Consider the following 13,513-nt stretch of genomic DNA (forward strand, 5'->3'; position numbering starts at 1 on the left):
AAATTCACCTCGGGAAGATCTTACAACAATCCACTGACCATCGGGGCTTGTGTTCCAATTAGACATGTCTGCAACATCTTTAAATTTACAAGTTGCGGCCAGAGCCATAACTCTGTCCCTAGGAGAAGGCCTTGGGCATTGCTCAACTGATTTATTCACTTTCGTGTTGCATCCCCCCGTTGGGCTCGGGATGTTGAGCGACAAAGTGGGAGTAGTCTGAGAAAAATTGGAATCCCATACTTTATTCCTAAAATCCAAATGACTAGTTGGGGATCCCGAACCAATAATGCCCTTCTCTGCTTCCTTGGCAGAGCAGTCCTCGTTCAAAAAGGATGGGCCAATAGCTCTGCACTGGTCCACCTTTTCTCGGGATCTTTTCGAAAGCACGTTTCTAAGAAATCCAGCATCTGAGGCAAAAGCCATGCAGGCAACTCAGGCACCTCCTCTGTGCATCCAATTCGATACATTGCAGCGAGGGGACTGGAAACGTGGCTCCATGGAGCCCTGCCAGTGGCCATCTCCAGGACAGTGCAGGCGAGAGACCAAATATCTGAAGTAGGCCCCTGCTCCAACTGGTTCACCACCTCTGGTGCCATCCATAGAGGGGTTCCTCTCAATTGCAGTGCCTCCCGGCCCTTCTCCTCATCATCAATCCTCTTGGCAGAGCCAAAGTCAACAAGCTTCACACCATTGGCATTCACAAGAACATTCTTCCCCTTGATATCGCAGTGCACAATCCCCTGCCTGTGTAGGTAGTTGATTCCACGTAGGATGTCGCGTGTGTATGATCTGATCATTGATTCCTGCAACTTCCCTCCAAACCTACTCAGCAGATCCACCAAGCTGCCACCCGGCATGTACTCTAGGAACAAATTGTGTAACCTTGCACCGTTCTCAAAGCTGTAATTACGCCCCAGGCAGCGAACGATGTATGTAGAATGCAGTCACCGCAAAATCTAGTACTCATTTTCCAAAGCGACACAAAAACCGGCAGCGGATTTGATTGCAAAGAGTTGGCCGTTGGACCTGCTCATGGTGAGGCTGACTGTTCCATAAGCTCCGGCTCCCAGTGTCACGCCCCTACACCTGCGGTAGTCTTCCAACCACTTGTAGCAAGGTACGGCACCACCAAATGCTTTCTTTTCACCAATACTAACATTCATGGACTACGCCTACTTTCTCATTAACATTACTTAGCTTTTGTTTCGCAACAAAGTAAACATACAATTATCCTTTATACTTAATGAAGCCCATACTCATTCATTATCATCATGCAATTATAACAAAAACAAAAACAATTGCAACAAGTATAAAGGGAAGGGGCAACTCCTCGTAATGTGAGTCTGCCCGACAATATATTAAGAATATCAGTTTACAACATACAAGTGTGTCTTGGCCGAACCAAGTCTCACACTTAGCCAAATTTACAAAGAGAGGCAAACCTGCCTTTTACAACAGTCTTGTGCACCTCTTGCACAAAGGACGGTGCTCACCTGAGCCACCTAGAATCCCTTGCCAAGTCCTACACCAAAACCTGCACATTCACCGAAACCCGGGCACACCTTGCCCGTGCCTTCACCCAACCTTCAAATGCGAACTACTTCTGCGCGCCCTTCAAGACCAGCGCATGAGTTATGCGCTCACTCCTTGACTTTTCTGCACACTCTAGACTTGCGCACTTCCCTTTGAGCGAATGCTTGTTGAATGATTGAAGTTTGAACGCTCTACGCTCATATGTATATAGTCTTTGTGGGGTGTGGGTGGGCTGCCCAGCCGACCGCCCACACACCCCTTTACACACAACGTTTGGGCATGTACCAAGTCGGCTTCACCTCCACCAAAGGTCGGCCCTTCACCACCGCAAACGCTCCTAAGTCATGGTATAAACCATCGCACATCGTTTCCACAAGTTCACCTTTCGTCGCATCCAACTCGTACAAACGTCGCATTTTCTCCGCAGCACCGTCGCACGCCCATTCATCGTGCGCCCATCGTGCACCCGCGCACCCGCTCACGCCCTCGTGCACGACGACTTCGCCCGTCGCCCGTCGCACAATCGCTCGGAGGCCTTACATCCTTCTCCACCTGAAATCGTTGTCGTCCTCAACAACATACCATCTTGGTAGCCATCCACCAAGATCATCATCATCCATGATGTTGACTTCTCCACATATGGCAAACATCCTTGCAACATGTGTAGACCCTCATCTCCATCATGTCTCGACTTAGTGACCCACTGCCACCAAGCTCATCATACCAAGGTATGCACCTCAACGGTATGCTCTCCATCAGATGTCATCTCGATCCATGATTACTGACCTCTTGTCTTCATCATGTGTCCTCATGTGAACTGCTGCCATGATACTCCAACATAATGCCAAGACATCTCTGTACACTTCCGGACCCCATGTCTGAACTAGTCGGGTGATCAATCCAACTATCACGCTCAAACCATGAGAGTGAACATCCTCATGCCATCATTAGTTGTTCCTCAAACATCTGCCACATCCTTGACTCATCAAGAATCTATCTCCATAATCCATGCTTAGGTCCATGGAACTCCATCCATCTCATCTGCAACACATTGTCCATGGTGTTTGGTGTCAATGTGCTACATGAAATCAGCCACATCTATCCCAACATCATCATCTATGTGTGTGTCTCCTCCATATGAAGAGACCCTCTCCTCAAACATCGACTCTTGATGTGCCACATTCAGGTCCATGAAGAACCCTCCATCATATCTGCAATGTGCCATCCCTCAAGTCATCCATAGAAACAAGTATGCACTTGTCTCATCTATCCATGTGCTGCCCATGATCATAGATCAATCAGCTCCCATGTGTCAAAGTAGTTGAGTCTCGGCTCAACCCATGCCCAAGTCAAGGCATCATCATCATCGTAACTCCATCACTCCAAAGTGTCTCATATCGATCCTCCACATCAAGTCACTCTTCCAAGCCATGCCCATACATGTACTTTGAAAGTATGCATCCCATACTACATCAAAGTCTCTTGACCTCAGCTCCCCAATGCATCAGATCCTCTAAGTCCACCATATATGAAGTCCCTAAAAGTCACAACAATCTCATGTCATCATGAGCTCCATAATCTGCTCACAAATCCATCCAAGTCCATGGCCTTGTTGTACATAAGTGCACAACCTCTCCATCGGCTCATAAGTAATAAGTCTCCATGTCACACTAGCAAATCCATCTGCACAACATCCCTGCCTTGGCACTCCTCATTGGATGTCCATGACACGTCTACAAGTGCTCCTACATCATGTCTCTGCATAAGACTGCCATGCTCCATGTCTCCAACCTGATGTCCATGACTAAGTTGCCCATGTAGTCCAACCAAGTAGTCTCATCACAACAATCGGTCATCCTCATCCAAGTTGTAATCTTCGGTCCCAACCATATCATCATGTCATGAGTCCCTCCATCATAGCTCCTCCACCAAAGTGTCCACCAAGGCTATCTCTTGGTCTCGGCCATGAGAAGTCCACCCAAGCATCACAAGTGTGTGCCCTCCAATCTGTCCATGAGTCATGCCGGGCACTTAGCAAAAGTGGCTAAAGCATGACCCAATCTTCCACAACGATCATAATGTTCCTCCCTTGTCAAGGGCCTTTGTACCTTCTACCATAAGGTCACAAACAACCCCAACAAGTCCTGCAACAATCAACAATCCTTGCTTCTCCATACAAAGTCTCATCATAGACATCCATGGTAAGATACTCCCTAGCATCGACAAATTGACTTTGCCCTTCCCTGCATACGGTCCATCTACCAAATGCCCAAATGAAACACAAGTATCAATACTTACTTCATCATCATCATGAGGCTCTTCCTCATTCATCCATGTCTGCAAACTGCACGATCCTGGTCCAACTTGATCATCCTCAAGTTCATCCTCCATCATGGTCATGTCTGCAACATCCTCAATCATCACGGCTTCCTCTTCCTGGTCAGCACAATCTGCAACTTCATCTTGCTCCATTGTCCAACCAAGTTGAAGAAGTTCGTCTTCAACATTCTTTTCCAAGACTGCAAGCTTCTCTCGAATCCGGGGATTCTCTTCTTTCAACCTCTTCAACCTGTATAAGGTAAGCAAGAGCTTCCCTTCACCTTCTCCCAAACTTGCCATGCCTTGTCGTTCAGCTTGGTCCAAGCACTAAGCTTCACCTCTGCTAAACCTGCTTCCACTGTCACGAGCAACCCTGCTCAAACAGAGTCTTGAAACTACCTTCAAATGCTTCAACACCTGAACCTTGTTCAAGCCTCAATACCTGTCATCAACTTCCAAGTGTATGCACACTTGCTTCACCCAGTTTCCTGCAAGACTTCTCCAAGTCTTCAGACCTGCTCTGATACCAACTGTCACGCCCCTACACCTGCGGTAGTCTTCCAATCGCTTGTAGCAAGGTGCGGCACCACCAAACGCTTTCTTTTCACCAATACTAACATTCGTGGACTATGCCTACTTTCTCATTAACATTACTTAGCTTGTGTTTCGCAACCAAGTAAACATACAATTATCCTTTATACTTAGTGAAGCCCATACTCATTCATTATCATCATGCAATTATAACAAGAACAACAACAATTGCAACAAGTATAAAGGGAAGGGGCAACTCCCCGTAATGTGAGTCTGCCCGACAATATATTAAGAATATCAGTTTACAACATACAAGTGTGTCTTGGCCGAACCAAGTCTCACACTTAACCAAATTTACAAAGAGAGGCAAACCTGCCTTTTACAACAGTCTTGTGCACCTCTTGCACAAAGGATGGTGCTCACCCAAGCCACCTAAAATCCCTTGCCAAGTCCTACACCAAAACCTGCACATTCACCGAAACTCGGGCACACCTTGCCCGTGCCTTCACCCAACCTTCAAATGCGAACTACTTATGCGCGCCCTTCAAGACCAGCGCATGAGTTATGCGCTCACTCCTTGACTTTTCTGCGCACTCTAGACTTGCGCACTTCCCTTTGAGCGAATGCTTGTTGAATGATTGAAGTTTGAACGCTCTATGCTCATATGTATATAGTCTTTGTCGGGTGTGGGTGGGCTGCCCAGCGGACCGCCCACACACCCCTTTACACACAACGTTTGGGCATGTACCAAGTCGGCTTCACCTCCACCAAAGGTCGGCCCTTCACCACCGCAAACGCTCCTAAGTCATGGTATAAACCATCGCACATCGTTTCCACAAGTTCACCTTTCGTCGCATCCAACTCGTACAAACGTCGCATTTTCTCCGCAGCACCGTCGCATGCCTGTTCATCGCGCGCCCGTCGTGCACCCGCACGCCGGCGCCCTCGTGCACGACGACTTCGCTCGGCGCCCATCGCACAATCGCCCGGAGGCCTTACACCCAAAGTGCCACCGCTCACCCAACACTCTTCTTTGGCTCTTCCCATCTCTAACTCGATTCCCATTCCCTCCGAATTCAATACACAGAAAAATGTATATTCTTTGAATTGTGCAGACAGACTGGATATTGGCGGTGGTGTTCTGCTATTGGTGAGGAAAGGCAATGACACGTTGGAATCGATTTCCTTAAAAGCTACCTAAAGTCGCTAACGATGCTTTGCTTTTAGCGGTTCTGAGCCGGCAAGTGAGCGTCCGCCGACCGACGCTTCTTCTCCCTTTCTTGGCCGCCCAAGACACACCTGGTATTGATTATCGAATATTCTCGCCAGGGCCCTGTAACGTTGCTTAGAGTCAAAAATAAAAATACGTGAGTGCCATGGGACAGGGAGAAACCATAAATAATACACTCAAATCAAATGTGAGCGGTTGCTAAATGAATGGTTGGATAAAAGATTATAAGGACTTTTAACATGAACAATGTTAAATTTAACTTTTTAAAAATAACTCAATTTGCGATGAGTTTAGTAACTTGAGAGATTATCCTTTAACACTTTTCCTTAATTTGAACTACCGAAACTTCTCGTCGTTTAATCTGATCTAAATATCAACCAGATTTATAATATTAATCAAAAACTTGTTTTACTTCTGGTGCAAATTGTCGTCAACTCTGTGTTGCACAAACATTTTCTTACCTTTACTCGAAACTCTATACTCTGCCTATCTGTTTTTTATTGGTAACTTGACTATTAAACCAAATAAACTCCTGGTTACCTTATCCTTTTATAATAAACCCTTTTAATTAAATCTCCGATCTCTATTTTTTATTATTATCATTTTTAACATTAATTCTTTATTATCTTACTTTCCAAATATTTTCAGGCAAGGTAATAATAGGCCATAAACAATGTGGCAAATATATATTTCAATAAAGAACCGTTTTATTAAAATAAAACTTTCTCCAATCAAATCTTTTCAAACAAAAGAGTTTAAAAATCAACTTGTCATTAAACACAGACCTTGTCATACCTTCAATACTTTTCGGAAAAAGATTTTCAAACCTCTACCCAACGATGGCTCCCAACGGTTACGCTTTCTCACTATTCACGGCGGCGTGGCTGCGGTTGTAGATGCCACTCGACGCGATGACGAGAGGGCTGCAGCCCTCTTCCTCTTAATTTGGCGGCAAATCGGATGGCAGAATGGCTCACGGCAGTGGTGGTCGCGGCTTACGGTGCTTCTGGTTTTGGCACACTCACTTCTTCGAAAACGCCACAATGTTGGCTCACGGCAGCTGCAACTGCTCCTTAATATTTCTTATGTTTTCTTCAAATAGACTCCCTTAACAAACAATAAATGGAAAACCGCTATGCAAATTCAGCTCGACCCGGTTGCTCCGGCAGCTAGAGAAACGGCAGTTGGGAGTTTATCAGTGGCAGCGGTTGTGCCAACAATGGCTGTTCGCAGCGCTTTATTAAAGCCACGGCAGAAAGTCCCTTTCTCTAGATTGCAGGTTTTGCAGAAAGTGACGGCTCACAGCTCTTTGAGCCTTCTGGCTTAATGAATTGCTTGATTCAATCGTTTAAGTTTATAAGATTATAAAGACTCAAAACAAGATTATAAATACTCAAAACAACTAACCAAAAACAATTTAATGCTAGGTGCATGGTTCAACGGCGGGGCTGCCGGCTTATTCGCGCCTCACCCGGTTTCGATTCATTATTGTGAGCTGTTCCGCAGCTATTTGTATGATCGCAGTGATATATGGTCAATGATGTTTGATATGATGTGATGTTTATCAGCCTGGATACTTATAATATATTGTACATATGGCCTAATAAATGCTTCTTCAGGGCACTAGCCACCCCATTTTAAAAAAACTTACATAATAAATGCTTCTTCAAAAGACTAACCACCCCAGTTTAAAAAAACTTACATATATAATAAAAAATTAAATTTTCTAAAAATAATTCAATCCAATCAATTTTTCTTTCATTCTTTCAGAAAATAACTCAATCTAATAGCTAACTGAGCTGTTGCAAAATAAATCCTTTAAGCTCACACCAACCAAAAAAAACAATTTTCTCTAAACTCAATTTAATCGCTAGCCGAACTGGATAACTTCAGTTAACAAGAAAAATATTCTCCCACGTAGATGACGTGTCTGTGAGCAGCAAGCGCATCGTGTTATTCAAGCAGAGAAGAGGTTGTGGTTGTTTAAAAAGAGAACGTTGGAACTTGGGTGTAAAGGAGTGGGGTGCTTGCTCTGTTTTGAGTTCTTCCAATTGTAGGTGTAATTTGTGAACGTAGGTGTGGAGTGCTTAGAGAGTGTTGAGTATGCTACGTTCCCGTATTATCAAAGTCAATTTTATGTTTTTTTAATTTCTAATTTTTGTTTAAAATTTAATAATATATGATTAATTATAAAATAGTTTATTTTAATTTTAAATAAAATTTAATTTTTTTAATAATAATAATTTTTTAATATTAAATTTAAATTGTATAACTTATAAAATTTTAAAGATATATAATTCATTGAATTTATTTATATATTAAAAATATTTTATATAATTATAAAATCAAAATATTGTCTAAAATTATATAATGAAATTTTAACTTAAAAAAACTATCTAATAATTCAATTCATATAAATGGTAAAAAGGTAAGTAAAAGTAATTAGACATATGTTGATTAGCGTGAGGGCAATGGCAACATTTAGGGTTTCTTATTGTCTGGTTTTTTCTTTCCCTCCGCGATATCATTTAACCATTGTTTCTGTCATCTAATGTTTTCCCTTATTCATCACGTGCTTCATGGGTTCTTCTCACTCTGCTCATGGGGGCTATTATATAATACGATAAATTTTGGTATGTTTCTTGTTACGGTTTTACAGGGTTAGGTGGTTAACTTTGGTAAATTCATGTTATCCTTTGTTTTTTATGGATGAGGAGGAGCTCATAGGCTATGAGAATGAATCTTCACTTATCCATTTCGACATTTGGCTCATTCTTCTTGGTTCCCCGGGTCCCCATTGTTCTTGTCCTACTGTTACTATTTTATCCTTCTGGCCTTGGATATGGCTCGTGAGTCCCCTCCAAACACTAGCACTCCCCCTATAACTTCACCTATGTCAGTTCTTGGTCGGGGTTTGGACACATGTCATGCTCCTCAGGGTTGGAGTTTGGGGTCTATCAAGACGATTTGGGGTCCAAGTCCTTCCCACCCTATTTCCATTGCTAACATTCTCCGTGGTCGCTAAGAGTTTGTCGGCGATGCTTCTGGGGTCTCAAATGATGGCAGTTTTGTTGGGGGCTTCAACGGAGGTAAATGTCTGGTTGTTTCGAGCAGGGCCATTATTCTGATGTTGGATTGTTGTCATTTTCAAAACTCTCTTTCCTTTGCTCTTAGTGACCCTCACTTTGCATCTCCCCAAGGCCACGATTTCTCTATTATGTCTGCGTAATCCATACGGTTATCCTATGAAACCTTGTTTTGTTTTTGCCTTAGAAAAAGCTCAAATTTTGTGAAGCCTAGATTAAACAAGCTCTGGTGCCTTCGCCAAAAGAATCACAATCGCATGACTCTTGTTTTGGGTGGAGACATTAGAATGGAGTGGGATGGGGTTTTGGCTTCATTATCGTTGGTTGGTCGGGTGAACGATCGCCATTTTTCAATTCAATCCCTCCGCTCATCTCTCAAGATGTCGCTCCATTTGTACATGTTCCTCTTGAAGTGAAAATTCTTCATAAGGGTTAGATTCATCTAAAGTTTTCCCATGAAGAACATACAAATTCTGTGGCAGGTCATTTCTGGCATATTAACTCCTCGCCAATTATTTTTCGTTTATGGACTACCCTCTTTGATGCAAGGTCTAAATGATTTCGTATTGTGCCTATTTGGGTTGTATTTCCTAGATTGCCACTATATTATTGGGTGGATGAGGTTTTTCAAGATCTGGGAAATTGCCTGGGAACACATTTAGCGCATGATGACTCGTATCTTACCTCAGGTATTTTGTCAATGGCTTACATCTTTTTATTGGCAAATCTTAAGGAAGGTCTTCTAGAGTAAATGGAACTGGGGGAAGGGGAATCAAACATTCAGGAATTGGACTACGAAGGGGTCCCTTTCCTTTGTCGTTGTTTCTATAAGTATGGCCATCTGGTTAAAAATTGTCCTATGGTTCAATCAATTTCTAAGGATGGGGACAATTTGTTTTGGGAGGATGCAGGTCTTCCAAATGGTCCTCCTTCAAGTGGTACTGCATTTATCCCCTTGAGGCTCATGGATGATCTAGTCTCGATGGTTATTGCATCAATGCTGGATGCCATGGTTGTGGACGGAGAGGTGGTAATTCCTCCAGAGCCCCTTCTTCTGGGCGCCTCCTCTCCTCCTCCTTATATTATTCAAATGGTTATTTTGATGCCTCAATTTTTGATAATCAATTGGCAGGTTTTGCTTTTGAAAACCCCTAAACACCTATCTACTTCTCTGTTCTAACCCAGGCCCTGTGTAAATTGACTATCCCTCCATGTGACCTATCATCCCCCTCGATTTCCCCTTCCCAATCATTATCATATATCCCGAGTGAGGAATCCTCTTATAATCTTCGACCTCACTCGAATGGTCAATTTGATAAGTGACAAGACCTTGGGTTGGGACAAATACAACCATCTTGCTCAGTGTCCCAAGGCCAGGACCAAAAATTTCACATCACTTTGGCTACGGAGCGTGCTAGGGTTGGATATGGTCGTTGGGCGACAAGCTTCAATCTATGGGGTTCTTAGAGCAATTACAACCCCCCCCCCCCTCGCCCCCTCTGTTCGCTTATGAAATTGCTCTCATTCAGTTGTAGGGGGCTCGCGAGTCTCCCAAAAAAACTTGCTTTGAAACATATTATTGATTTAGAATCTCTAGATATTATTTTTATTCAAGAGATGTTGGGGTTTGGAGTTTCAATTTTTCAGTGTTTGGGAAACTTGTTGCGAGGCTGGATTTTCTAGTTTACTGATGTTATCAATCGTTCTAGTGTTTTGATGGTGGGTTGGTGTAATCGCTCATTTAATATTATTAACTCTTGGAGTACTCCAAGGGGGCTTGGGGTGGAGTTATTCTTTGAAGAACTGGCTCATCCAATTTCATTTCTAAATGTTTATGGTCCCTCTATAATCCATTGTCCTTTTTGGGAGGCTTTCTTCAATAGCGCCATTGTCAAACTACCTTATCTCATTACTGGGGGGGATTTTGATGTATCAACGGGCGCTGCTAAAATCCTAGACCCATTGTTTAATTTTTTTATGAATCCTTGATCTCTCATTCTTTGATTGACCTCACCCCATTAAATATTAGTCCTTCTTGGTGAAATAAACGGAGTGGTTCATCGCGTGTTGCCAGATGCCTTGATCGCTTCCTTATTTATGAGAATTTCCCGAGTCAATTTCAAAATATCAAGCAATGGATTGGGATTGGTGGTATTTTGACCATTCTCTTATTTTTTCTGAATTAAAAGGAGCTTTCCACAAACCTACTTCTCCATTCAAATTCAATTCTTCTTGCTTGAAGGATGCTTCTTTCACTGAAATGGTTATTAAGTAGTGGGTTCACTTTTCCCCTTTGTCTAGCCTTTTTACAGGGCAACATTTTGTGAAAAACCCTAAGCATATCAAATGATCCTCTAAGAATGGGCCTTTGCAAAGAGGATTTTTGAGGATAGAGAACTCAAAGAAATTGAAGGAAAAATTGATTCGTTTGGCTCAGTAGCGGATGGGGTTTTTTATTCTGATTCGTCTAGGGAGCTCCTTTTCCAGTTAGAAAAGAAAAAAAAAACATATATTGGATCTGCGAGAGGCAAAGTGACGATTAAAGAGCCGAGTTATCTAGCTTGAATGTGGTGATAATAATACCAAATTTTTTCATGCATTTGCAAGAGGTCATAAAATGGAAAATATTATATGGGTATTAAAGACATCCAATGGTAGTGTAGTTTCCTCTTTCTTGGAATTGGCTGCTATGGGTGTATATCACTTTAAAAATGTGTTCAGAGTTGAGGAGGAGGTGACTATTGGGAAGGCCATTCAAACTACACTTCCCTTTTCCCGTTTCTTAGGTGAGGAATAAAACAAGGAAATTATGGCTAAGGCATCTTAGGAAGAACTAAAAGTCCTCCTTCAAAGTTTTCAAAAGGATAAAAGTCTTGGGCGAGATGGCTAGGGCGTAGAATTTTATTTAGGGCTTTATCATATACCAGGGAAAGATTTTTTGGCCATTGTTGAGGAATTTCATAGGAAACAATATATCCTTCTAGCTTTAAACTCCACTTTTATTGCTTTGATCCCCAAGGTGGACTCTCCAAGCTCATTTTTGGATTTTAGGCCAATATCACTATTTAATGTCATTTACAAAGTGATCTCAAACGTGATTTTGCTTCAAATTAAACCTATACTTTCAACATCCATTTCAAAGGAACAATTTGGGTTTTTGGAGGGTAGACAAATTCATGAAGCCATCAGGGTGGCCCAAAAGAGACTTCATAGACTAAAGACGATGAATCTTAAAGGGGCAATTTTCAAGCTGGATTTATCAGAGGCATATGACTGGGTTAGCTGGATATACCTTCGTCTAGTACTTACTCATCTGGGTTTGTATCTTGAATCCATTAATTGGATCATGAGTTGCATTAAAACTACCTCTTTTGGTGTGCTTATAAATGGTGCAACCTCTCCTTTCTTTCATGCTCAAAGGGGTCTTTGGTAGCGTTTTCCTTTATCACCTCTTATTTTTCTTCTCATTGTGGAGGGTCTTAGTCGTCTTCTGGGCAAGCCAAATTTTTCTAGTTCATTTCATAGATGTTTGGTTTCTCGTTCTCTCATTCTCTCTTCATCTCACATATTACTTTGTTTCTTATAAAAAAAGGTGTAAAACTAACCCCAATATTTAAGAAAAATACAAATTGAAAATCCAAAATATAATTACAGTCATCTAGCTAAAATGATATTTATAAATAAAAATTTAAAACTTATATTGTTCTATTAGTTGTTTTTCTTAAAAACATATTAAAGATCGTATTTCTACTACCTGTAGTTTACTACATTTGCTTTATAATACATATAATCACCTTATATTCCCTTGGCCTAAATACATAGGTTAGAAAAACCTTATTTATGGTAGGTAATTCTATATGTGTTGATCCCAAAAGGCCTTGCTGCAAGGCAACTCAAAAGTTAATAATTTGGCAGGAATATTTGGAAAATAGTCTCCAAATCCAAGCTTGACATATAAACTAACCACATTACATAAATCATCTATTTCATCTTGACTTTATTGGTTATCTTATATGTCTTATAAGATCTTTTTCGTCATATCTCATATGTACAATTGTTATGGCATGTCCGCCTTAAAAACATTTAATTTGAGAGTTATGAAAATTTTATGTGTTATAGTCATTTTATTTTATTTTCCTCATAATAAAAATATAGAATTTTTATAATAAAAATATAGAATTTTTTAACATAATTATATTATTGAAAAATATTTTTTTAATCAAATTTATATGGATAAAAAATTAATTTATTATAGAAACCAGTCTTAAACGAGAATATCTTAAACGAACATGAAAAAGCTTAAAAACCCTAAACATTTAAAAAAATAAAAAAATAAATAATAATAATAAAAAAATCCGACTCTCATACACACCAACACAATTTTGTTTCATTCACATTTTCAGCCAGAATAATTAAACTAACCACTCAAGACGATCAGCGAACATGATTGTGACATGTACTCCACACATGGTAGACATGTCATCCACGTCTCACAGTGACACCCTTTATAAGGTGGCACTGCGATTAAATTATCCATTTATGATTTTATAGTTTGTAGAAATATTTATGTTTAAATTCAATCAGTACAATTTAAATATTTTTTAAATATTTAAATATTTTAATTTTAGAGACTTAACAAAAGCTTATAACCAAAATGTTATACGTCACTAAATAACAAATTTCAATCTATTTTGGAAAAAAAAGCAAATTAGGTAATCAACAGAGTGCATTTAAGAAATCCACATAGAACTTAATTACTTGAAATCATTGGAATGATATTGGTGGCGATCCCGAGGAGGGACATGTGGCTATG

General features: G+C 40.9%; 1 protein-coding gene across 1 annotated transcript; it reads right to left on the bottom strand.

Moving 5' to 3' along the window:
* Window positions 1–323: 323 nt before the first annotated feature.
* Window positions 324–857, bottom strand: LOC149171348 (mitogen-activated protein kinase kinase kinase 17-like). Its single transcript, XM_089425937.1, has one exon. It carries the CDS (start codon window positions 855–857, stop codon window positions 324–326), a length of 534 nt encoding a protein of 177 aa, XP_089282063.1.
* Window positions 858–13,513: the final 12,656 nt, after the last annotated feature.

This window comes from Pinus tabuliformis, chromosome 4_2 (genome assembly GCF_031772625.1).
Source record: "Pinus tabuliformis cultivar Carrire ecotype Pingquan chromosome 4_2, CPIR1, whole genome shotgun sequence".
In the NCBI taxonomy this organism is placed as follows: Eukaryota; Viridiplantae; Streptophyta; class Pinopsida; order Pinales; family Pinaceae; genus Pinus; species Pinus tabuliformis.

Bases quoted from the DNA above. Each gene is read 5' to 3' on its own strand.
- LOC149171348 (XM_089425937.1), bottom strand. From the start codon at position 857: ATGCCGGGTGGCAGCTTGGTGGATCTGCTGAGTAGGTTTGGAGGGAAG.